General features: G+C 39.6%; 2 protein-coding genes across 5 annotated transcripts; one reads left to right on the top strand and one right to left on the bottom strand.

Annotated features, from left to right (window-relative positions):
- The first annotated feature begins 375 nt into the window (after positions 1–375).
- wdr25 (WD repeat domain 25) lies at positions 376–25141 on the top strand. 4 transcript variants are annotated; one of them, XM_022750364.1, is made up of 8 exons: positions 376–822; positions 936–1167; positions 8425–8929; positions 13690–13837; positions 20615–20745; positions 22385–22555; positions 23242–23382; positions 24665–25141. In XM_022750364.1, exons 2-8 carry the CDS (start codon positions 950–952, stop codon positions 24884–24886), a joined length of 1536 nt encoding a protein of 511 aa, XP_022606085.1. In that variant the 5' UTR covers positions 376–822; positions 936–949; the 3' UTR covers positions 24887–25141. The 4 variants fall into 4 exon arrangements, with proteins under 4 accessions (XP_022606085.1, XP_022606084.1, XP_022606086.1 ...); XM_022750363.1 differs by lacking the exons at positions 376–822; positions 936–1167 and adding an exon at positions 7398–7478 and having other exon boundaries at positions 8193–8929; XM_022750365.1 differs by lacking the exons at positions 376–822; positions 936–1167 and adding an exon at positions 7409–7488 and having other exon boundaries at positions 8193–8929.
- On the bottom strand, positions 3099–6982 carry LOC111225471 (tryptophan--tRNA ligase, cytoplasmic-like). The gene is made up of 12 exons (XM_022750367.1): positions 6965–6982; positions 6892–6934; positions 6443–6566; positions 5857–6073; positions 5576–5684; positions 5241–5360; positions 4945–5127; positions 4729–4829; positions 4342–4454; positions 4077–4250; positions 3838–3978; positions 3099–3638 (listed from the first exon to the last, which is right to left on the bottom strand). Exons 3-12 carry the CDS (start codon positions 6554–6556, stop codon positions 3480–3482), a joined length of 1431 nt encoding a protein of 476 aa, XP_022606088.1. The 5' UTR covers positions 6557–6566; positions 6892–6934; positions 6965–6982; the 3' UTR covers positions 3099–3479.
- Positions 25142–26991: the final 1850 nt, after the last annotated feature.

A 26991-nucleotide genomic window follows, 5' to 3' on the forward strand; every position in this document is an offset into this window, starting at 1 on the left:
GCATTTGTCGGAGGGGACGGACAACCATTAGTACCTACCGGCTGCTTTCAAAATAAAGGTTTTACGCGTAGAATGACTACCACGACATAAGTGGGAAAACGAATCGTTTCTTTTATTGTGAAACGCTGCGTTTACTCAAATGGTTTTGCGGGATGTTGTTACCATGTGTGTGACTGTTAACTCTCAGAAGTCGGATATGTTGATGAATTTACAGGACTGCAGGTATAAAATGTTACACGCAGATTTACTGGATAGTTTTTCTTTCTTTGTAGGTTATATTAGGCTTTGATTCAGAAGTGCAAATGATTGACGTTAGCTAAAATGCTATATAGGCGCTACTTAACACACAGACCTAACGCGTAATTTAGCGTTAAACTTAAGGATATACGTTAACCTTTGTAGTGACAGCGTCCAGTCATTACGTTTATAAGTTAAGTAACAATAAGAAACAGTGCGTTTGCTTTGTCTGAAGGTAGTAAATTGAGCTAGCTGGCAGTTTGCTCTCTTTCTGTTTTGGCTTTGTGTTGACTAGATAACAAGCCTTAACAGGACGACTAGTTACGTAGCATTGGCGTTTCATGCCCGACTGCAAATTCTGGGCTCTACCGAAAATGATCGTCCTGCCCTGTCCTATTTGATTAAGATGAGCCCATTGTGGAGTTTCCCTCTTTATATTTATCTCCCCGCCTGCTTGGCTGGTGCGTGGAGGTGGCTGCTACACATTTCACCTCACTAGTGACAATAAATTCCCATTTGTAAATCTGTGGTTAAACTGCCAGGTCACGTTATTTTAATGTCAACAAATCTACCTAAAAGTGACAAGTGAGTATGCTATTTTTAGGTGCAGAAGTCCAAGCATCCACTAGATGTCACCCTTAGGTATCTTATGGAATAACTATACTTAGATCTCACCTGTTGTCCCTTTATTTTTTAAGAGTGTCCTGTGAAGATGTCTTCATTAGTGGCCTATGAGGATTCAGAGTCAGAGGATGAATTTCTGGATCAAACGAAGGAGGGAACATCAGCTTCTGTCCAAACTGGATCTTATGAACAAAACCAAGAAGTTGTGGTGTGTAATAACTCAGATGTACCAGCCAACCCTCGAAGTTTTACCCATGACGCTGAGGGGACGGTGTTGGAATATCATGGGAATATCTCAGAAAGAACCATTTCCTGTTTGCAGCTGTTGTCACCATGGCTACAGCAGGTGTAAGGCAGTAGTGTTTTAAGTTGATGACACGAATGCCATTTTAGTTTCAATTACCGATAGTCATTTAAGAAGCAGATTACCCCAATGAGTCATCCGCTAGGATCTGCTCAGCGTGTCTGTTAAGTGGCCGGTGAAAATAAGGGGGATGCAAATAAACAAGTGCTCAGTTTCTACCATGCACAGGTCTCGCATTGTGCAGGATTATTGCAATTGTGTGTGGATTGAATGGTGGTGTTATGGTGCATAATCATTAACGCTGTCATTCATAGGGAGCAGCCTGCACCTGGGAATTCTGACAAGGAAACTTCAAATAATGCCGCAAAGAAGGATTTTCATGGAAGGCTGTGCTGAATAATATATTTACATTATTTTTGTATGACACAAATTTATTAAGTAAGTAAATGTGTTTTTATAAAGAATATTGGAGGTGTGGAGCTGTATGAAACTGACAATGACAATCTGTTAGTGAAGTGGTTCTCAGGCACCTTTAGTAGTGGTTTAAAGTGAAGTAAGACTTCAGCAAGACAATTATATCACAGAATGCCTATGTTGATATGTTTGATGGGTGTGATATTGTGGGAAAAATGGGTACTCTTTCTATTTGACCCCAGAAATATTAAAACAATATTATGTGCATGCATGCATGCATTAGGTAACACTTAACACTGAAACCAGGTGACAATCCCGCCATCTGTAGGACATGAGGGGTCACTGAATGCTTTGATGAGTATGAAATTGATGCAAATCATATGCTATGGCATTTACAGTCACCAGCTCCAGGTCTAGGATATGATTACATTTTTAAATAAAACATGTTTTCCAAAGTTTTGTTGTTGAAGTACAGTTTTATTTTTAGTCTGGGCATAAGTTGAATGAAACCTCTTGATTTAAACCATGCTTAGAGAAAAAGCTGATTCAAATCTCCTCACAATTACATTTGCTTTAATTTCCTTAACGAAGCCAGATGAAGACTTAATGGTATGTGCTCCAACTCTGAAGAGATTAACGTATCATAATATATCTCATCATATTACGCCTCTCTCTTCACACCATATACAACACACCTGTTTTGATAATCACAAAGTAACAATTATTGTTCTGAAGGCTTTTTTCCTAAAGTAAAATAAGACCTTTTAACCAACATTCTGTAAAGTGGGTGTGTAGCTGTGTTACTGTTGGTCACTGCGCAGATTTTGCCACAATATGCACTGTACTCCACTTGAATCTTCTTTCACTCCTGAACCGATTTTGCAGCGCTGCAAACACTTCATGAAGAAAAGCATGTACATTTAACAAGTAGCATGACAAGTGGCGTGAAGACGTGGGCAATGCCATGCTTAGTTTTGACACAGAGAAGCACATAATCTCCAGTAATTAACATTTATACTTTTTTTTACATTTTTGTGTAATGTAATGAAATTACATTGATTTTAGATGGAAAAAAGATAGATGCTGTGATGGAAATCTGAAAATGAAGAGTTGACAAAATGATCAAGTTGTCTTTATATAGTTTAATAAAAGCTTTGCAAAGGATTAGCGTACAGTCACACAGAGTGCAACCGCAGACTGTTATAGAACAAAGAGTGTATATGAACTTTATATGAAGAGGGAAAAAGGAGGCATGGTCAGGATGTGTGTGTGCGAACAATGATGGATACTATCAAAACTGTCTAACTGTCGAAAAGAAGTAACAGATAGTTCCAGATAAGGAGTTTACATGTGAAGACAGATTCATAGTGCCAAATAAGGATTATAAATGTGAGGACAGATTNATGAGACAATGTAATATGTAATGAAATTACATTGCTTTTAGATGGAAAAAAGATAGATGCATTGATCTTGATCTTGTATTGAGATTAACAACATAATGACCCCTGACNTAGTTTAATAAAAGCTTTGCAAAGGATTAGCGTACAGTCACACAGAGTGCAACCGCAGACTGTTATAGAACAAAGAGTGTATATGAACTTTATATGAAGAGGGAAAAAGGAGGCATGATCAGGATGTGTGTGTGCGAACAATGATGGATACTATCAAAACTGTCTAACTGTCGAAAAGAAGTAACAGATAGTTCCAGATAAGGAGTTTACATGTGAAGACAGATTCATAGTGCCAAATAAGGATTATAAATGTGAGGACAGATTCATGTCCAAGCTTATAGAAAGCCATACAAAGTGCAGAATATGATTTTTCTATTACAATGCATTTTTTGATCTTGTATTGAGATTAACAACATAATGACCCCCGACATCTCAGAAGCTCGAGCAGACTACAACTTAAAATTCAAAGGTCTTGGAGTCATGAACTGCTTTACTGTCTCATCTGTAACTTGTTTGCGTCTCTCTTGATGCTGAGCGATCATCGGCTGCAGAGTCTCAATCAAAATCTTCTTCACTTCTCCTGTTAGCAGAGCTCCACATGAATAGTCCTGCAGAGAGAAGAGGTGGGGTGAGGGAGCAGAAAACAATTAAAGGAGGATGAGTGAGCAGAGAGGAATGATAAAAAAAAAATAAAGAGCTCACGGGAAGAGACAAAGCAGGGAAAACAAAACACAGAAAGAGTGTGATTAGCAAAGGAAATTAAACCTGAAAAATCATATTGGATTCCCTTGTTCTTTACAGCCTCACCTGTCTGATCTTCTCCAGCTGCTCATCGTCCTCCAGGAAGAAGGTCAAGTACATGAAGGAGACGTCTACGTCTGGGTTTCCACCGTACTTCCTGTGCTCTTCTACTGTGTCTTTCCCCCCCGAAAATGCGTGTTTGTTGACCTGTAAGTAACAATTACACAGATCAGATATTCAGAAAACATAGGCAATATAAATCTGACTAGTAAGTAGTGACTTGTAATAACTAGTAATAGCAGCACCTTGTTTTTGATCTGTTTGGGTGTGTCCGTGAGGAAGATGGAGGAGTTGGCGTCACTGGCGCTCATCTTGGTCTGCGCCCCCTGCAAGGCGGGGAAGAAGGTGGAGTGCAGCAGTGCTGGTTTGGGATAGCCGATCCTTGGAGCTACATCACGGGTCATCCTGAAGTAAGGGTCCTGCAATGTGAGTGGACAGATACACACATTATTTTAACCAATGAATGCCAGTACATAGTATTGTTATCTAATAATGCAGTGCTGTCCCGACCTGGTCTATGGCGCAGGGGATCAGACACTGTATGTCCTTCCTGCCTCCAAAGATCTGTGGAAAAGAGTTACTGAAGGACGGAGCTGCCTGGATGGCTGGGAAGCTGATCTTTCCTGGACGATAAGAAATAATAAACATCATAAAATACCAACATACAATCACACTTCAGACACTGCACTGACTGTGAAAGCAATTTGAAAACAGCTCTTTGAGCTCTGGCAACCAGCACGAGCATTTAGCTTCTTACAAATTATATCATTCATCATAAGAAAATGATTTGATCAGTTACAAAAAGTTGCAGCATTAAACAGTTAATTTAATGTTTCCTCCTCTTACCAAAGTATTGGTTCTATTTTTTTGTCACTAAAGACTTTTCAGATGTCTTACCAATGCAGTCACTGTCTGTGAAGCCAAAGATGCCTTTGACCTGGTTAAATGTGACATGCTTCTGGATCTTAACCACATTCCTGTAGAATTCAGGAGATGCTCTGTGGAAATTAATTCAAAATTAGTATATTAAAAAAGAAAACAATTCAGACGACAAGAAATTATATGCTGACTCAGTTACATGAAAGGTGGATCATTCATTACTAATGATTTTACCCCATATAGTCAAGGTCAGAGAAGATGAAAGTCTTGTTGACATCAAAACCACACGCGATGATGTCCTTGGCATTTTCCACAGCGAAATGGTGGCAGTCTTCTATTGTTAGATCCTTCCACAGATACTTTTCATCATCAGTCAGCTGGATCACCAGGGGGATGTCAAATACATCCTGAAGCCACCTGGAGAAATGAAGTAAGTTTCAGTTATAAATTACAATCAATAAATTAAAAATCCACAAGTAAGATCAGGTATACAGGTGAAGGACTGAGATAACTTGGTGAATAGAACTCACTTGGTGAAGATGAAGGGGATGAGGTGACCAACGTGCATGGCTTCAGAGGACGGACCTCTGCCAGTGTAAAGGTAGAAGGACTTTTGCTTCTCACACGCATCAAGCACCTGATGCATATCTCTATCAAAACAAAAATAGGCATACAAGGTAAGTGATTCATTGACGTGCTATTCCCCTATGAACACCCACATTCTTGCCATCGTCTGTTTTACTAAACAGGAAAAAGATTCAGACTCACTGATAATGTGACACTGAGTAATTTGTGAAACATATGAGGAGTTACTGTAATTGAGTAATAAAGCTGATGAAACATCTTCAGTTCCTGGAATGCTGACCTGTGTGAAAAGAAGATCCCTCTTCTCAGAAAGCGGTGAGGTTTCTGTCCCGAGACTTTTTCTATTCTGTCCACCAGCTCCTTTTCAATTTTACTGCTGCCAAACCTCACTAAAGAAAGACATGACACAATGTTAATTTCTCAGCTTGAACTACCCTTAAAGAACTTCATAGTATGAGCTGTATTGTTGACATTCATATTCTGAGTCCAAAAATAAGAAAGAAAACATAGAGCTTCAGCTCTTCAAGTAAAGGCCACGCATGAAGCTCATTTAAATCTTACCTATGAGTTTGTCGTAGTCTACCCCCTTGGCACTGGTGGTGGAAACGTTCCATGGGTCAACTGTGTCTTCATCATTTGCATCATCTGCTGCTGGCCCATTGTCGGGGACAACAGAGTTTTCTGAGGGGGGACTTCCTGCTTTGTAATCCTGACCTGTCATCTGTTTGTAGTCCACTTTCAACTTCAGCAGCAACTGGACAGCAGCATCAATTTCAGCCTGTAAAACCCAATCACTGCTGTCAGAAAAATCACACCAATAAAAGCAGCCAAATCCCACCAGAATCAGATAGAAGGTTTATATTTTAAAGCATCAGTTTATCCAAATTACATAAAGGCTTCCAGATAGTTTCGGTTTAAGTTGAAATATCTCTCTCTTAAGATTTCTGCTTCCCGCTATTACAGTGAAGATGAATAGACATTTAATTTGTGGAGTAGTGGCAGAAAATCTCAAATGACATTTATCTGAAAACCCCAAACTGCCAACAAGTAGGAAGTGAGAATACGTTATGTTTTTTTTTGTAACTTTGTTTAACCAAACCCATCGAATAAAAATACTGTTTTTACAAGGTAGTTTACAAGCACTTACTCTCTCAGCTTTAGCCGTGTTCAAGACTCTGACTTTATCTCCTTGAGCGTTCAGTTTTTCATACAGCTCCATTGGACTATTCGCTCCTTCGCCGTCACCCTGACAGTCTGTCATCTTCTTCACACTGCCCCAGAGATAGGATAAAACTAATTTGTTACCAAACACATGACATAGGTAAATATGACATGTTCTGAAGAGCATCTGGATCAAAGTTAGCACTGTTAGTGATACTGTACTGTATCATCTTCCACAGCAGTTTGAGAAGACTCCCATATGTGAACACACAACAGATAACTTAGGTAGCTTTTCAACAGCTAAGCGTCAAATATTACTGATTATTTACATTTATCTTACCCTCATAGATGTCATATATGATACAGTTACTGAAATTACAATAAATGATGGAGTAGCGACAATATAAGAATAAATAAAAATGACTAGCGCCATACCTTATGATAGTCTTTACACAGAAGACTGTCAGCTTGCATCAGCCTAATCAGAAGACTGTCAGCTTGCATCAGCCTAATCAGAAGACTGAAAGTTTGCATCAGCCTTAGTGAGCTAATATGGTCTTGTAGTACATCCATGACTAATATCGAAACAGAATCTTTGGAAGTATTCAAATCAAATTCTTCCCTCGCAACATGGCTTCCTCAATGATTCCGCTATGGATTCGATGGTGCGAATGACTGAATGCGAAAAAAATGTTACTTTGGGGGCTATATTATATAGTTTAAAAAAATAAGGCTTGTATTTTGTCAGATTCATTGGACATGAATCAAAAAAGCTAAATATAATACAAGTAAACTTAATACGGCATTTGTCGGAGGGGACGGACAACCATTAGTACTTTCCGGCTGCTTTCAAAATAAAAGTTTTACGCGTAGAATGACTACCACATGAGTTGGAAAATCGAAACTATGCTTTTATTTTGAAACGTTGCGTCTAGTCAAATGGTTTTGCGGGATGTTGTTACCATGTGTGTGACTGTTAACTCTCAGAAGTCGGATATGTTGATGAATTTACAGGACTGCAGGTATAAAATGTTACACGCAGATTTACTGGATAGTTTTTCTTTCTTTGTAGGTTATATTAGGCTTTTAGCCAGAAGTGCAAATGATTGACGTTAGCTAAAATTGCTATATAGGCGCTACTTAACACACTAGCCTAACGCGTAATTTAGCGTTAAACTTCAGGATTTACGTTAACCTTTGTAGTGACAGCGTCCATTCTTTACGTTTATAAGTTAAGTAACAATAAGAAACAGTGTGTTTGCTTTGTCTGAAGGTAGTAAATTGAGCTAGGTGGCAGTTTGCTCTCTTTCTGTTTTGGCTTTGTGTTGACTAGATAACAAGCCTTAACAGGACGACTAGTTACGTAGCATTGGCGTTTCATGCCCGACTGCAAATTCTGGGCTCTACCGAAAATGATCGTCCTGCCCTGTCCTATTTGATTAAGATGAGCCCATTGTGGAGTTTCCCTCTTTATATTTATCTCCCCGCCTGCTTGGCTGGTGCGTGGAGGTGGCTGCTACACATTTCACCTCACTAGTGACAATAAATTCCCATTTGTAAATCTGTGGTTAAACTGCCAGGTCACGTTATTTTAATGTCAACAAATCTACCTAAAAGTGACAAGTGAGTATGCTATTTTTAGGTGCAGAAGTCCAAGCATCCACTAGATGTCACCCTTAGGTATCTTATGGAATAACTATACTTAGATCTCACCTGTTGTCCCTTTATTTTTTAAGAGTGTCCTGTGAAGATGTCTTCATTAGTGGCCTATGAGGATTCAGAGTCAGAGGATGAATTTCTGGATCAAACGAAGGAGGGAACATCAGCTTCTGTCCAAACTGGATCTTATGAACAAAACCAAGAAGTTGTGGTGTGTAATAACTCAGATGTACCAGCCAACCCTCGAAGTTTTACCCATGACGCTGAGGGGACGGTGTTGGAATATCATGGGAATATCTCAGAAAGAACCATTTCCTCGCTACAACCCCGTTCACAGCCACAGAACTTTTTTGACGCGAGCAGGATATCACAACATAAGCATTTCAGAGATACTACAGCTCCTCCAAGTTTACCTGCAACTCGGGGGAAGATGTCACCACAGCACATTCTTCCACACGTGCCACAAAGCTTTGGTGATGGGATGAACTCAGCAAAAAGACAGTACACTGTCCCATCATGTGTCAGACCATACATTCCCAAGAGACAGAAACTTGCCACTTCAGTGGAGACAGTGGACCCAAAGTATCCAGCAGAGCAAGTCACAGGGAATCAGACCAGGGAAAGCCAAATTCTCTCAGATGTGTCAGCGATAGTGAAGCCGTATCTTGCTCTCAAGCCCGACACAGCAGGGATACCAAGGAGGCTTCTGATGAGCCTGGGAGGCCACCAGGGACCAGTCAACACAGTGCAATGGTGTCCTGTGCCTCATCTCAGTCACCTGCTGCTGTCTGCCTCCATGGACAAGACTTTCAAGGTAATAACAGCTACAATAAGGCTATCACTGTCCTCAGAAAAGATGCACATTAATACTTAGGAGCCTAGGAGGCTATGAAATAGTAAAGACAGGATTCAGTGTTTCTGTAGTGCAATGTATCCAATCATATATGCTCACTTAGTTCTGATTTAATTCGAACTGGTTTATGAAATTCAAGTTTTAGTTATTAGTTTTAGTTTAATGTAATAAAATTTGTCATCCTTTCTCAGGTTGTCTGCTACATATACCTGGTGGTCTGGAGCACAAAAATCCATTTATCAGTATAGTTTCAGGCAGGTGCCAAGTGCATCAATGAGGTCTAAGAGGATAATGACTTTACCTGACATTCAGTGTAATTGGCATGGTGTTACAGACAGGGAGATAATATCTGCCCTGCCGCATCGATTTATAGATGCACCGTAAACCACTTTCTTTGGAATCATATCTGTCACTGTCAGTTGAATGTATGTCAGGACCCATGGGACTTCCTATTTCTCTCCCTCTCCCTCCCTGTCTCTTTCTCTCTCTCTGATTCCCCTCCCCCCCTTTTTCTGCATTTTACACCAGGAAACAATCCCTCATTTCCCTACTGTAAAGGTCAAGCAATGCAGGTGTCTGCCAATGACTAAATATTTCTATCCCAGTACGAAATCACCTACCTCACCAATATCCTAAGAGGACTCTGAATAATTAATCATTTAAATATGCATGAGATCATTTGCATAAGCATACAAGTGCAGCAGTATGGTAGCCACCTCTTCTGGGTCCTGGAAAGGGCTGTTTGGAGCAGATGGTGGAGACTAGCAAAGAAGAGCAAGAAAGGACTTAGTTGTTTAATTACTTTTAAAATTTAAAATTAATTCAAAGTTTTATTTGTCACATGCCAAGTACAATAAGCAAAGCAGTGAATTGATTAAAAAAAAACAAAGGATATTGTGAATAATAACGCATATGCCGGGAAATATCACAATCTTTGTTATTATTGAATATCGGCCCAATAAACGTAATAACTACATGTTAGCCACAGAAAACATTTCTTTGTTATTGGATGCTGGTTGGTCTTGAAAATTGCATAACATAACACCTCAAACACGGTTCTGGCCAACAGTTTATGCACTGTTGTAAATCATGCAAAATACAGCACATTAAAGTGCAGGTAACCATAGCAACGGTGCTTTGGCTTCTAACTGTGTTAACCAGTTAACTCTCACTAATAAAATCTAAGAGGGGATTTTACTAAGTATAAACTTGAAACATGAAGGCCTGTAACTAGCAATTATTATTATTATTGATTATTTGTAGATTCATTGAATAATTGTTTGGTTTATTAAATGGCAGAAAATAACAGCTGTATAGATAGATAGATAGATAGATACTTTATTTATCCCCTAGGGGAAATTCATGTGTCCATTAGCTTATTGTTGGTAATAATAAAAAACAGTTCATAATAAATAAACAATAATAATTAGATAAGTCCACTTCCTTTGGCTGAGGTGTTGTATAGCCTGATGGCAGTGGGCACAAAGGATGAACCACTCTGTTCTGCAGCGCAGTTAGATGAGACGTTTGCTGCACCTGTAGCTGCTTCTCTGTCCTGCCAGAATATTGTGGAGAGGATGGTTGGTATATTCCAAGATGGCCTCCATCTTACATTGCATGCGTCTCTCCGAAACAGTCCTGAGTGAGTCCAGACTCCTACCAAGCACAGACCCAGCCTTTTTGACCAGCTTGTCCAGTCTCCTTGTGTTCATGTCGGAAATGCTGCTGCCCCAGCAAACTTTAGCATAAAAAAATACACTTGCCACCACTGACAAATAAAACATGCAGCATTTCACTGCAGACGTCAGAGGACCTGAGCTTCCTGAGGAAAAATCGCCGGCTCTGCCCCTTCCGGTAGATGGCATCCGTGTTCAGGGACCAGTCCTGTTTACTGTCCAGGTGCAAACTTAGGTATTTATAAGTGTGCACCACCTCAATGTCCTTCCCTTGAATGTTGACTGGCTGAAGGGTTGACCTAAACTCAAAGATATTCAGTGTACAGTAGACAAAGAAAAGAAGGAAATCCTCACAATGAAAAGCAAGAAATAGGGGAAAATATTTTGTGTTTCATTTTACCCAAAAACAATGGACAGTCAATAAATTATTGAAAATGTGACAAAAAATGGTGAAAAAAATTTGGATATGCATTTAAATGTAATGTAAAGACAGTCTAACACTTTAGTTTGGCAAGCAGCCATGGTATGAGTACAGTAATACACACCGGTGTCCTGGTATAGAAAAATCCCAGTCATTTGTGAAAATGTGGCATTATTTATTTTCTTGTATCATAATAGCATGCCATACATTATTGTATATTTATTGACCTACTGTCCAGAGATATTGATTATGTCTTTCAGCACTTTGACAACAGCTTTCCTGTTCTGTTTGGAGTCTGAAGACAGAGAGGGAGCATACTCTATGAAGTCTTGACACTTTCCTCTTTGTGGTTGTATTTCTTCACCGACACCCTTCAGGCCTCCTGTCTGACTATTATTATTCCAGCCTGTTTGCAGCTGTTGTCACCATGGCTACAGCAGGTGTAAGGCAGCAGTTTTAAGTTGATAACACGAATACCAATTTAGTTTTAATTACCGAGAGTCATTTAGGAAGCAGATTACCCCAATGAGTCATCCGCTAGGATCCGCTCAGCGTGTCTGTTAAGTGGCCGGTGAAATTAAGGGGGATGCAAATAAACAAGCGCTCAATTTCAACCATGCACAGGTCTCACATTGTGCAGGATTATTGCAATTGTGTGTGGATTGAATGGTGGTGTTATGGTGCATAATCATTAACGCTGTCATTCATAGGGAGCAGGTTGGAGACAGAGCTTAAGCAACATGCCACTTTGTCAGACTTGTTATGTAAAAGTCTGTGTTTAGTTGAGTGCTTTTGTGACTATAGATGCTGTCATCAGTTGCTGTTTAACAGATTTCCATGTTACCTTGAGATGGCAGTGTTTCCCTAAGCCTAAAATCTTACAGAGAATTTATATAGCCTGTTGCACAGTGAATGGAAATATTCTTAATAGATGCATTGCTCCAATACTTAGCTTTTTAGCAATCAAAAGTGTGAGTCTCGGGCTCTGTTTCTCTCTGTGTTACTTGTTTTTCACCCTGAAGGCATCTCTGCCATTCTATTTGTTAAACTACTGCCTGCTGGATTGATATGTCTCTCTCCCCCGTCCATCTTTCTTCCCCGTCTGGCTCCTGTGGGAGCTGTGGCACAGTACTTCTCAGTGTGTTTCATATGCTGTATGAAGGAGTCATCTTTAATAATGAAACACAGAAAGAGGCATAGAGGGATCTGCAGCGCAGATCTTCAAAGTTCCTCTGTGGCCCTGGCAATGCCGGGGAAATAAAAAATACTTTATCATTAGTGTAATACCTCACCTCAATGGGCACCAGACCACCCACTGGTTTTCAGGCTGGGCTTCAGGGAGAATCTTTTGTCTTTTGACATGCCTGACAGAATATCATTTATCTTTATCAGCACAGAATCTGATGAAAAACATGTCACAGTATTGACCAGCCAGTTTGCCAAGTGATCTTTTTTGAAACACAAAAACGCCACACCAAGACAAAGCCAAAATCAACAACAGAACAATCTGGCAGATTAACACCTCATTTATGAATCAGTCTGCTTTTTTCGGCCCCGTTTTGTACTTTATTAGCACCATGATATCACATTTCAAACTGGCAAAGTGTTCGATAGCATAGTTATGGCGGGCACAGCAAACAGAAGGCAGTTGGGTGCTTTTCTCCTCTGCTCCGTCTCTAATCAGAGACATCTCTAATAGTACAAAACCATTAAAGCCATTCCACCCCACGGGGAACTGATTTATAGACATGCTCAAAGGTAATTAGTTTAAAAAATTAATCACAAAGGTTGTTTTTGCTTTTAAATCCTGCAAATAAGCCTGATTTGTATATGTATTGTGCCAATTTATCCAGTGGCACTTTGCAGAGTAATCTCATTTTGTTTCATTACAATAGAAGTTGTGTGAGGAAGGCTTGGATTACATCTGTCTCAGCTTTGACAAAGAGAGAGACTGCATTCACCAGTTCTCATTCGCACAGGAAAGATTTTCAGTTCTGGAGGACACCTTACATGAATCATTTGTGAAGGCATAGCAAAAAAAAAAAAAAATCATTTTTCTTTTTGGTGGGGAGAGCAGTGACCGCCAAGTCTGACCTACAGTATTTGATTCCCAGTAAACTGCCTTGAAACCTCATCCAAAGCATGCAGTCCTTTCTTCTTGTTTGTGTGAAGGAAGCACAGTGTGTCAGTGCTGTCTGATGTCTCTTCTTTTTTACTGCTTCTTTCTGTCATACCGTATGTTTTTACATGAGGAGTTTGTTTTGCTGTATAAAGGATTCAGGGGTCAGTGTTACCTTTTAGGCTTTCAGCACACTTGTAGCACTTTTCATCACATAACTTGTTCTTAAACTTAAATTAAAAGCATCCTACAAAGATGAAGGACATATTAATGATATAATCTTCTACTCTGGATTTCACTATTGCTCATTAAGTGACACCAGTTCTTTTCAATTGAAGTTGTTCTATAGTATACACCGTGTCATTCATGGAGTGGAGGCAGAACAGCAAAACCTTTCTTCCAGAACTATTTGAGCTTGTGTTCAGTCAGTAAAAAAATGAGTTTGTTGCTGCAGTCGAGGTTTATTTGTGACTTTGTCTTGATGCAATGTGACCATGTCTGGCAGGTGTGGGATGGAGCAGAGAGCGGGCGATGCCTCAGGGTTTACACCTGCCATTCAGGAGCTGTGCGTGATGCCTGTTGGACCCCCTGCGGGCGACACCTTCTCACTGGCTCATTTGACAACAAGGCTGTGATCACAGACGTGGAAACAGGTGAATAGCAACACTTCTCTCTGTTGCTCTGAAGAACACAATGTCACATAACAAAACACTAGATTTACTAAGTATGTCACTGTGAATTTGCCCTCAACTGAACTCAACATTATATACAATTTTGCACGTGTCTACAGAGTAGTGCTTCTCACCTCTGGCTAGGTACACTAAACCAGGACAGCTGTTGTGTGCCTTTATATTTTCCTCAAATATTAAAAAAGTTACAGTCAAAAAGTCTTAGATTTACTTAATTGAAACCCGGTTTGAGCTGCTTTTCATCAAACATTTTCTCCAAGCATATTGCTGGTGTTGTGGGAAAACAAAACTTCTTGGCAACTTAACTTCCTGCAAATTTAAAGTTGGTGTAGTAATTTATGTGTGGACTGACTTTAAATTGCCTTGGGCCCCAAAATCTGTTATAAGCCCATTGTACAAATTTCAAAGCTCTCTCTCTCTCTCTCTCTCCCTGTTGTCGTGACCCATTTCAGGGTCCGCCACCTTCGAAATCTGCATTTCTAGAGTGAATACTTCATAACTGGTCAACTAACCCATTCGAAAGACTCCTCCAAGTGCAGCCAAGAAACGCTGGCTTCTTTTCTTAAAATTTAAATGAAACAACTGGTATTCCCTTTAAGCCTCTGGTATCCCAAATCCACTGGGGTCCAGTCACTTTTTAAATTGTGCATTTGATTCATGTCAGCTCATGAAGTTGAACATTTCTGAGTTTACCACAGAGTTCGTACAATAGTGATATGCTTTCCATTACGTTATCATAATGTATGTACATTATTTCAAGGGTATACATGAACTGAATAACAAAACATTATTCTGTTAGTTATTGATTTATTATGTTATTATAAAATACTTACATCTATAATTATTTAATTTTTTGCTGTAAAGACCTGAAATCCAACAGTGACACTATAGTGAAGTGTTTCAGTTAGGGAGGAGGTTGATACGGTTGTCTGCCTCAGTGCAGATGGCCCCTAAAATGGGACACATCACTCCCTTTATTTCTCTCTCTCTCTGTATCTCACATTGACAAACACACACATTCACAGGGTATACTTAAAAAAAAGCATTATTACTTTCTGAAAACCTTTTAGGGTGTAGACATTTTTGTCTACCAACAGTAACAGTAACAGTTTGAGCCAAATCCACAGGCTCACTGTTTGCCAGCCCCTTTGTATGATTTTTGAGCATTTTCAAGGTGACATGTAGAAGAGATCAATAATCTGATTTGCTTTGGAAATGCTTTGTTTTGTGGTAAAGTGTACATTTAACAGGCATGGCAGAAATGATGGGAACAACTCATACAGACAATTAACAACAGGCTCCACTACTGCGTTCAGCAAGTAGAATGACTCCCGACACCTAAAATTCAAAATGTTAGTAAGAATTCATAGAAAGACTCAATATTTTATCTAAATTGAACAGATTGAAGAGTCACCAAGAAGGATTTCAAAATCCTTGTGTTTGTCCCTTCTGTCCATTCACTAACATGTAATAGTGACATATACACACTGAAAAAGACCAGAGAGGCTCAACAGAATTAGCAAACGTACAATAGACATTGTTTCGAAGCCCTGTGGCATCTACATCTCCAGGGTCAACACATTGCTGTGATGACTTGCTGCCGTTTGCACTTCCCCTCTCAGCATGTTTGTCAATACTGCCAATAAAGCCTACCGGATAATAGCTTGGCCAGCCCATTAAACACACAGGCAGCTCCAGGAAGGAGATCAATAATGGATACATCACCACAGGAGCAGCCACCATGACCTTATACTGGAACGTCACCTACCACAACCATAAACAAACAAATGTTTATTTTGGTCTTATACTTTGCTACCTGCAAGTGCCTTGCTCAGCACTGCTGGAGGTCCTAGTAGGTTCAAACTAACAGCTTTGAAGTAATGTCAGATCACGCATCAATCACGCAACAGTCTTTCTATTTTTTAGTGATATTTTATTATTCTTATTCATATTCCTACAACTGATATTACTTATTTGTGTTTGAAATTGAATAAACCATATTATTTCTGAGGATGACGATCTGCAGATGTGTGCTGGCATGACAGAGCAATAAGCATGCATTCCTTTAGTAGCGTGAGATGAAGAAAATTCAATTTAGGTGCATATTAATATGGGAGTTAGGAATTCCAGCCCAGTTTCTGCTCAACTGTGGAGCAATTTAATGTGCTATAGCTAAGACTAAGACACCGGCACTTTAAAACCAATCATACTCGATCAGTGGACAGAAAATAGAGCTCAGGCTGCATGCATAATTTGCCTCATAATAATTTAAATACAGACCGACATAATTGTGGTTCTCATCACAACATGGTAAGCTATGACTCCCCTCTTTCCAGAGGATTTATATTTCTGACACACATGACAAGGCTAAAACAAGGTGTTGGCATAATTGTGACAGGGATATTTGGAAAGTTAATGAAGCTCCCAACCCTCATGCAGCATATGTGTTAACATTATCTCGACCAAGAGTGATGGGATACTAAGGGATCTGAGTGTTTGCCAGCTCATTGTCAGACAGTAATCAGGATTAATTTGATCTTTACACACTTCACAGTAATGCTGTGGCTCTCGACTCTAACAAGGAAGGCAGCTGGCCCTACTCTGCTCAATTGAGCTCTCTTTGGAGAGCGAGAGTCCTGTAGGACACCTGACCCCTTATTTCACCTCAGTATACCTCACGAAGTGCTGCACCAATCGGTTTGTTTACAGAGAAATGGAATTATAGGAGAGTCTATGCATTAAGAATAGTGTGTGGGGCCATTTTTCTTGGCCATCTTTGCAGTTGTTCCTGTGTCCAATTTAATTTGTAGAATCTTACATCCACTCCCAGTGGGCCACGGGCAGGCTGTCACAGCTGAATAGCAATAGTATAGGGAGAGGAGGATATAGGGAGGGAGAGCAGGTTAAGAGGCATAATGCAGAGAGAGAAAGGTAGGGGAGAGCAAGAATGCAAGAGAAAGAAATCAGAAGAGGCAGAATAAATTCAGAGAAAGAAAAACAGAGAGAGTAGGAGTTGGGGAGTGGAATAAATGAATTTCATCTGGAGGGCATTAGTGTGAAGTGGCAGCTGTTGTCCAATGCTTTCACGGCTGTCCTTGGAAAAGCTGATTGGTGGAGGTTGGCGTAGGAAAAATATTCCCATATGCCCACAGGCTGCCACAGGTTGATGTGTCAGATCATGCGTGTGTATGCAAGACTTGAGTCTTCTGTCCAGATCCCTTCAGGCGCTGGCAGGAAGGAGGTCGTCCTTGCTTTCCAAAAACCAATAATACACAAAGATAGTGCCAGTACTGGAGTGGGCTTGTGTATTGTCCTTCCACCTCTCATTGCCTTTGCAGAATCATATTTGATGAATGTAGCTACAACAATAGTTTGGTTGTAAGATGGAGTTTCACTTTATTGCGAAGCATTACTTTAAAAGAGGAGCTACAAGCTACAAATGCCAGTAGTGCAAGGGCAAAAGTAACGAGTCACACAGTGATGTCAAGTCTGGGGTCAACTCACAGAAAATTGTTTGTTTAAAACATATCAGTATGTATCTGAGCCAACTGGCAATCCAATGCAAGAGAAGTGCTTTTATTATGTGCACCAGAGGCTTCTAGCTCAATATTGTGAACTGGGACAGGGGTTTGTTTTACACATGGTTGTTGTCACATATTTAACAGTAATATCTCCAATATATATAGTCATTTTAACTTGAATGCATTTTCTTTGATATCTTTCATTTTACTTTAACACCTCATTCACACATTTAGGAGGTAACCAGTACAATACGGCTGTATAAACACTGGAGACACACACACACACACACACACACACACACACACACACACACACACACACACAGAAGCGTTTACTCCAAATGCCACCGGCAAGCTTATTTACATTTTGACCTAGTTTTAAAGCTTTATTTTTACAGTGGTTACCTGCTTGGTCGCGACACGTTTCACCCCATCATGTGACAGAAAAAGGAAACAGACCCATGTTTGAAAATGACTAAAACCTGTTCTTTGGTGATACGTACATTTATAACATACATTACCAGAAATTAGTTTCTACAGTGAAAACAATTGTAGGTTTGTAACATAACTGTTAGTGCTTCTATGTGGTATAATTTAAAAGCTGCCTACATGAAGTAGGAAGTTTCCTGTGAAGCTTTTTTGGTTTATGAAACTTGTTGTACATCGTTGAGGGAAGCACATGAAAATAAATATTTCTCACTTTCTCATATACCAGGATTTAGCACATAGTTAATGTGAAATATCTTTAAAGATACAAATTAGTTACAAACAGGGCTTATTAAGACTTTCCAAAAATATTTTTTGGATATGGCTTGTCAGAACCAAGTAATATCCTCCTAACCTTTCCTGATGTGCAGTGACAGCACCCTGCTTTGGTGGATCTGGTAATGAGGCAGAATATCCACTACATCCTGCTTCCCTCTGCTCTAAGGGGCTCATCCTTGCCGTCCCAATCACCCCTAATGTCCTCCTCTCTGTAGTGCGCCACTGTGTGTCAGCTCTACAGCATGATCACAGTTCTTTCAGGACTACAAAGTAAACCATAGCAAGGGAGGGACAGATCATTGCAGTCTTCCCTTATCTCCCCTCTCAAGCAAGCTAATTAATCTTGCTTAATTAAAACATGACAAGGCCCTATTTATTACGAGGAGAATGTTGATTTCTCATCGTCTTGCCAAACATGAGTTTCAAATCTCGATGACAGATCTTTTCCATATCGCTACGGGTAAGCCAATTAAGCAGGAAGTGTGAGCCTGACGAAATTGCCTGTTAAAACTTTGGATCAATGCAATCGAATCTGGGTGCGCGCTAGTCCACCATTAAGTGAAAGAAGGTTCATTTTTGATGTACTTTATTAGCTGTGGCTCATTCCTCCCTTCTAAAAAGACTTGGTAGGAAAATCCTAGAACAAGTGTGTAATGAAGTGCGTTTTTGTTGTGGGCTAACTGCCTAAGACTGTTTTGGATGTGGTCTTTGTTGTTTGTTCGATGAATTAATGAGGAGCTGTTGAACCCTGAGGTGTACTGCTTTGCATAGCCTTTGACGGAGCTGCTGGCTCATAGTCTGGCTCTGGTTCCTTGTGCAGCCTTCTTCGTGGCTTTCCCTGGAAACTAATTTTTGGTCGCACCCTGTCAGGCTTAATTATATTTAAGTCCCTCAGTGTTTTTGTTTTGTTTTTAAGTGTGACATTTTTTAATTGATTTAGATAAAGCCGCCTCTAGCCAAAACAGTAGTTCCTCTTTTCTATATCACTACGTCTTTGTCAGTTTAGATTATCTTTTTGTCTTGAGTGATGTTTAAATCAAGTAGCTTCTCTGAGACTGGTAACTATGATGTGCTGATGTCTGGAAAAGACAGGCCGCACACTAGCAACAAAATCCGTGCAGTCTTTTCGGTAAATCCTGTCACCCACCATCATTACAGTGAGTTACACACTTACAGTTCAGCTGTTGAACTGACCTGGGGCATCTAATGATGAAAATAAAAGCTTTGTTTTATCACAAGGAACTCTCCGTGCTCTCTTGTGAGATTATGTGAAGCTTTTTTTAGTGACAGAGACATGTGATCAAAACCTGAAGCCTTTAAACAGGCGTCGCTCCTGCCTCTGACCTGAAATGATCACAGAAAGCTTCTCCTCTCTTTAAGTTCAACGTCAGTCCCTCATGAATTTCAGAAGGTGCTCTGAGTTGAACACTATCTTTGGCGGCAGCGTATAGCGAGATTTACTGTATCTTTTATTAGTGAGCTTGTTCTTGAATCACTCAGTTTATCAGCTAAGGCGACGGCACAATTTAATTAATTACACACAATGTTTACTGCACAGGAATCTAATGGGCTTCACAAGGAGGCCTGGATCTTCACAGTGAGCTCAATTAATAAACCAAAGAGAAGTTTGAGCAGAATTTGCGTCTCGGGGGGAAATGCAATTGAAATTTATGTTGTGTTTAGTTTAGTCTTGACAACTGAGAGAGACGGTGTTTAATCAAGCTTTTCATGCAGCACAAACAGCGACAGTTTGTCTTGATTTATTAATTTAATAGACTTTTCATTATTTTTGAATTTATAGACTAGAGATATCGATAGATTATCAAAGACCAACACTTGTGCGTAGAGTCTATTGGTCTGTTCAGACAGATTCTCTCTGGGCAGAGATTTAACAGCAGTGAGGTGATTGCTTGGCCAGCCTTGGCGACTCAGAGAAATGTCGGGGGCTGCTGAGGACAGAAACCAGCCAGGGGTCAGAGGTGACTCAGAAATTAGTCCCTTACAGCTGACTAAGCAACACTCAGGTACAAACACTGCACAGGCACGAATACACACAAGATGTCGAACCTAGAAGCATCAATGTTTCTTCACTAGGCGCATCACAAACAAGAGCCATGCTTTGTATATAACTCATGGCTGGTTAGACCTACACTCAAGTCCATAATGGTTAAAATGTCTGCCAACATAAAGTTAATAAGCACACAGTTGAGACAGTGTTGTTTCATGAATCCAGGAGATTGCGAAAGAAATTTTATTGTCCACAACTCTACGTCTGGAAAAGATTACCTACACTATCAAATGTAAATAGTCACACTTTTAAAACATTCAGGCTCCTTTTATTTTATACAGTACATGAAGAACTGTACTTTACATTAGAAGATGCAAAGATTTACTGATTCAAAGAAGCACTGATCTTGTTCTTCTCTCTCTCTCTCTTATTTCTTCATGTCTGCAGGGGAGCAGATAGTGAAATTGGACAACCAGTTCAAGGTGATGTCTGTGGCCCTGCATCCCAGCAACCCAGATGTATTCCTGTGTGGAGGTTATAGTTCAGTGGTCAAGGCCTGGGACTCTCGCAGCCACAAGGTCAAACTTATTAACCTCCTTACAGTTTATCATTTTTATTGACTCTGCTTCGTGGACTGTTGTTTGACCTTTATAAATCTAAGCCATGTAGGCTTTGAGCACATGCCCCTCATTCACATCTCCCTCCTACACACTTAGATTTACACACCAGTACAAACAAGCTAGTCTACATTTGGCCCTGCACAATGACCTGTGCTATATTTCACTAAAAGGATAATACTGCCGCTTACGCATATGAGCAGCACTGCAGGTTTTCTCGCTAATTATTCAAAGCAAATTTTAATTTCGTTTGGGACTCATAAATTGTTCCCATGAACCTGCAACCTAATATTGCTATTAAGCTTAATGGGCTGTTTTATATGATAATCCTATTCACTTCCTCAGAATCTGAATGCTCACACGTAATTTCTCCCCTCGGCAAACTGCATCGTTTCCTGGCAGGGTTGTAGACTTAATACAGCAGGGATTGCTTCTGCTAGTAGGTGTCAATGTGAATAGCAGAGTGAGCACAGACCTGTCCTCAACAAATAGGTTGTTAATGCTGTAGCGTCCTGGCTGCCTGTCAGTCTTAGCCCTAGGCTGTGTGTTTCTTGCGCTGGGGCGAAATTACCCCACTAGATAAAAAAGGGCTGAGAGACCAGCACACCCACCCACAGGCATAAACATTAAAGCTCTCTGAGGTCTGAAGTCTCGCCAGAAAGACTTGAGGTTGAACTGGATGAATGGGATTGCTCTTCCGTGTTATGTTACAACTCCTTGTAAAGAGCAAACGTTAAAAGTTTGGTTAAAGTTACAAAGCAGAAGAACAGCAGTTTAAGTTGTAGTTAGAGGTCAAAAGTTAAATTGTCTGATGTTGAGCGTAGCTGCTTGCCGCTCGCTCAGTGGCTCTGAAATGAAACCTAATCTGATCAAACACAGTGTGCAAATCTGGTTTGGTAAGACTGGCCTAACAAAGAAAGGAGTAAATAAACTGTTCTCTTCAGTCTAGATCATGACTGACTGAATCTCACCATTCTGTCATCTCTTCCCTTAACCTAAACACGTTGTAAGATATCCATGTAAGTCTTAATAAACTTTTGTCATTAATTTAAACCTCTCTTCTTACGATCCTTGTCATGATATATTTTTGATCCACTCTGTTGGTGATGCTCAGTTTCAAATATTGTAGGTGTAAGTGATAACCAGTTAGTGGCCAGGACCCATAAGTGGTATACTGTTGCCATGGATAAAAGTTTTACTGTGCTGCAAAAAATATTGTTGTAGCCTGATATATTTTCTTGAGACTAAATTTCCTTGAATTAAGTGGTGGAAAAAAATCTAAGACCGGAGCAGCGTTTCAGAGCTCTGTAAGCAGGTTACTGCTCTTCTGAGCTGAGTGCCATGAACAACATGTATTCAAACAAAAAAAAGTACTGTGCTGTAAAAGCATCATGGATGGCTTCAACACTAATTCTGTAATGTACTGAATATGGTATATATAGTATAACTACTTGACATTCTTCACACAGTAACACTACCCGCTACATTGTAGATTGAACTGCTTTTCTCCTTTTTTTTTTTTTTTTTCTTTTTTCTTTTTACACTGAATTTTAAAGCAGGATGCTAATTTCTTTGTGTGTGCATGTTTGTGTGTTTCCAGATTGTGAAAGTGTACAAAGCAGGGATCCAGCAGACCTTGGACATCCTGTTTCTGAGAGGTGGTATGGACTTTATAACAAGCTCTGACTGTGTAAGCAGAGACTCTGCAGACCGCACCCTCATCGCCTGGGACTACCAGACCACAGCCAAAGTCTCCAATCAGATCTACCATGTAAGGAAATCTGTGTGTGAATAAAAAAAGAAATAGCCCTTGAAAAAACATAGTGCTGATTGGCACAAATTATAAATAAAAGGCTTAAAAGCTGTTTAAATTTTAACAGGCAAATCACACCTCCCATTTAAGGTGAAATCCATGAAAATGTGTGAATCTCCTGATGTGAAACAAGTTGGTAATGAGGCATGTGGAACTGGCATATTGTGACAGTTACATAGTGCCAAGTGTGCGCTCGACTGAGTGCCACCTATTTTAAAAATGTGTTTCTCATAACCTTTGTGCTTCTTTGTGTTGAATAAATTCTCAGTGAATCAGTGTTTCTGGAGTTGAATTGGGAATTTATTGTGTGGTTCAGGAAGTCTCAGGAGACCTGCAAATTCTTCACACTATGAATATTAATGAAAGGATGGATAAAATAACAGGAACTGTTATATATGCTATATAAAACAATCCCTTACTACACAAAGTGTGACCTCACAAATGACCATAGTAAACTGATTGCATTACATTTTAAAGTGTTTCTGTGACTTTGTCCACCCAGTGCACCTCAGAACATAAGGCTTTTTCAAATTAATAGACTAGTTAACATGCAGCTGACTTCATGGTTAGTAACAGCAAGAAAAGGTCAAATGATGAATTAATTTCCCTTCTGGATTCTTTCCCTCCTCTCATTTGGCCACCAGGAGAGATACACGTGCCCGAGCCTGGCTCTCCACCCGGTGGAGGAGTCCTTTGTCGCCCAGACCAATGGGAACTACATGGCAGTGTTCTCCTCCCAGCAGCCCTATAGAATGAACAAGAGGCGGCGATACGAAGGACACAAGGTCAGTAACAAATGTTGCCTCCGGGGTTGGATGGGGGTTTCAGCGGGCCTGATCAATACAGAAAGGGCAGCAGTCGGATGTACACATGCATACACACAAACAACTTCAGCACAAAACTAAAGGCAGAATAAATGTATACACACAGATGAAACACTCACCATAACCTACACACCACATGTAGATCTATAGCCTGCAGCATTTCCTCTATAGTCCCCTTCCCCAAAACAAACACATTAATTACAATACAATATTTCCACTGAGGGCAAAAGAGCAGAATATGGCTGTAGGTTATCACTGACAACATGCTGAGCTGTTATTGTGGTTTCTTGATCGTTGATTCAAGAAAAATACAAACATGGACAGGAAATAAATTTGTATCTCACACTCCATGACCTGTTTTTTTTCCATTGTTGGTGACCCTCAGGTACAAAACACAACACTACAAATCAAACACAACAAACAAAATTTCATTTTTATTTTTCAACTTTTCTTTATTATATACTGCTTTGAAGCAAACAGGTCTAACAGTATACATGTGTTCGTAGCCAGTCAGTGTATCACATAACCTTTACAGGGATTATAAATACTTTATTGCAGCCTGAAAGCAACTGCCACTCATCGGATCATATGTTTCAAGTCCATTTCACATTATTAGCCTAGCCTCATTGATACAAATGGGGTGGACAAAATAACACCTATCATAATGCGATATAGTTCAACAGCACCACAAAATACAGCCTTCAAAATGACCGGTAAGTTGAATCAACACCGCTCTGAAACAATGTCAACACAAACTGAACATTATAACCTTCATGAATGTATGATTTGTTGCAGAGCTGTTGCATTACACTGCATTAGTTTTAACTTGGTGTACCTTATAAACTGGCAACTGAATGGATATTGAGATATCATCATATAAAGCAGGGTATATTGACTGAGCACAAGTGCTCTTTTCCAGGAACATCCTGTTCCACACACATTCAGTCCTAGTGTTTGAACAGCACACTGAAGACACTCCAGAGGTGATAATAAGGGACAGGCAAGTGCACCTCTTTTACTTCCTCGACACAGTTTTATTCTGCTGTTCCAAGGATTAAACTGGTACTCTTGTGATCACATGCACATCGCCACTTTAACATGTCAGCTGCCTTAGTTTGTAATCTACTGGATGACAATACACTTATTATACTGACATTTTATTACTCTGCAAACATAAAAATGGCTCCTGGTTGAAGGTCAGTGCATTGTAACTAATATAATATATTTGATTTTTTTTTCCTAGGTGGAGGGATATGCGGTGCAGTGTGAGTTTTCTCTGGATGGATCTATCCTGGCCTCAGGGAGCGCCACAGGCTCCGCTCACTTCTATGACTACCACAACGCTCGGCTGCTGCACACTCTCCAAGCCCACAGCCAGCCCTGTCTCTGTGTGTCTCAGCATCCTGTCCTGCCTGCGACTGTGGCAACCTGCGACTGGGCCGGTGAGATCAAGGTCTGGCACTGAGGACTGTGAATGAACAAGTGAATATGGAGTGATAAAAGTTATAGGATGTAGCAGGTTTGCCAAGAGAAGACTGTATTAAGCAGCAAACCCGTGCACATCTATCTTCGAGACTTTATCCCCCATAATCTGTTGAGATACGATGATGTAAACTTCTTCCATAAAAAAAAGATTTTTACGCTGTATTTTGTTATGTTTTTGTATTACTTTAAAAACCACCCATATTTTCATACCACTTGATATGAAGTCATAATGGCACAGAACAGTCACTAATGTGTAAATCTTAATATAAACATGTTATTCATATTTGACCCATCTTGTATTGTTTTGAAATCCTGAAATCAGGGGAAGTTCCACTGCGTGAGATCAAAGGAAGTTTCTTTACAGTTCAAAGAGTGAACTATTGTTATGAGTTTCATCTAAAGTGGTGGGTGGCAGGAAAGCAGTCTAGCTGCACACACACACAACCTCAGTGCTTTTATACTCAGTTTTCCACTCCAAATACAGCTAGGGAGATCATCATCATTATCATCATCATCCTGATTCTTGAAGTTTTCGTTAAAACAAAAAAAAATGTCTTTGGGCATTTTCTAATCAGAAGTGTTTTTCATTGAACATTATGCATACACATCACTCTCCTCTATAGCTTTTTATTCTCCTTGGCTCTGATATGACATTTCCTTTCACACTGACAGCTTAGAGCATCACAAAGATAACCAGAGATCTTAAAACTTAAGAAAAAAAAAAATAGGTCGAAGTCTGTCAAAGCACTGCCAGGTTCCTCCACGATCCTGCCAGTCAACAACAGAGCAGTTCAGTGCAGACAGAAGCGTGTGATCTTTATTCAGTATCTTGTACAACACTCCTTAAAATACACATTGCTGTTTGGCGGTAAGGAAAATTTTAATGGTTCAATACTTTTTTCCCTTTTTCCAGCCCCTGCGGTTGTTTATACTGTAGTTAATAATAGTTAAATTGACATCGTAATTGTCTTTAGTGCCACTAAGCAAATTCCACACTGGTAAACACTGCTGCTGTGTTGTAGTAGCTGCTATGTTTTTGTGTTGTTCTAGTTGGTTAGCAAGTAGAAGATCCTTGTTTAACCTTACCATCAGACACAGGAGAGAATTAAACAAGGTCAAATATTATGTAATTTTAAAGTAAATAAATTCAATCAAACTTAACTTAACTGAGTCAACTCAAACTAATTCAATTGAGTAAATCTAATTGAATTTAAATTTAATTTGATTTACTCAATTAAACTCAATTACTCAATTCAATTTTATTAAGTGTATTTTCAAAGGATCAAAGAAAGTGTCAGAGAAATAATGATTTTTAAGGTGAAACTGCTTTATTCAGTGTTTTTACCAATTTTAATCATATGGTCCATTTGTTTTGAAGAGGAGAAGACCTCTGTGGATAATTCAGCACCTGATAAAAACCTTCTGAACAAATAACACCGAAGGACAACTCCCATGATCCCTTGATCGAAAGTATTCAAGGATTTTGTTCAAAAAGTCACTAGATTTGTTGCTTGGTGCTTCATGAAAAAATGTCACTAAAGACTCAGAAAAATTGCTAAATCTAGTGTCAAAGTCACTTTGGCAACACTGGAAAGGCAAAGCTCCTGGGTACTAGTCAAGGCAGTGGTAGCAGATCCATCCAATCGATCTATGGACTATGGAAGGACCGGCTACTTAATTAACATACGGATACAGTAATAAATAAAGTAGAAATACATTAGTAAATACATAAATAAATCCTGAAATGCAAAAATAAATAAATAAATATAGAAATGCATAAATAAATAAATGTAAAAATATAGAATTAGTATTTTTTTATTACCAAAATGTTTTTATTTTGCGTTTATTTTTGTATTTTATAATTCAATTTGGCATTTATTTATTTATTTATTTATACTTATGTGATGTTTTTGGCCTTCATAAATAGAACCTGTTTGATCCAGAGATGTGACGAGGAACTGGGCCAATGGTGGAAATATCATCACTCAGTGAGTCAGTCAGGGACATTCCAGATTATAGGGCTGGCCCCGCTGTTACAGTCCAGCCAACAATTCTTCATGTAACCAGATTGAAATAACAATAACT

Source organism: Seriola dumerili, unplaced genomic scaffold (assembly GCF_002260705.1).
Source record: "Seriola dumerili isolate Sdu_G_001 unplaced genomic scaffold, Sdu_1.0 BDQW01000149.1, whole genome shotgun sequence".
NCBI lineage: Eukaryota > Metazoa > Chordata > Actinopteri > Carangiformes > Carangidae > Seriola > Seriola dumerili.

Excerpts from the sequence above, each read along its gene's own strand:
- LOC111225471 (XM_022750367.1), bottom strand. The coding sequence starts at position 6,556 with ATGACAGACTGTCAGGGTGACGGCGAAGGAGCGAATAGTCCAATGGAG. Across the intron at positions 5,361-5,575 it reads GGGATCTTCTTTTCACACAG|AGATATGCATCAGGTGCTTG; the intron begins GTCAGCATTCCA and ends TTGTTTTGATAG. Across the intron at positions 3,979-4,076 it reads CCAAACAGATCAAAAACAAG|GTCAACAAACACGCATTTTC; the intron begins GTGCTGCTATTA and ends TGTTACTTACAG.
- wdr25 (XM_022750364.1), top strand. The coding sequence starts at position 950 with ATGTCTTCATTAGTGGCCTATGAGGATTCAGAGTCAGAGGATGAATTT. Across the intron at positions 8,930-13,689 it reads CCATGGACAAGACTTTCAAG|GTGTGGGATGGAGCAGAGAG; the intron begins GTAATAACAGCT and ends CATGTCTGGCAG. Across the intron at positions 20,746-22,384 it reads GGGACTCTCGCAGCCACAAG|ATTGTGAAAGTGTACAAAGC; the intron begins GTCAAACTTATT and ends GTGTGTTTCCAG.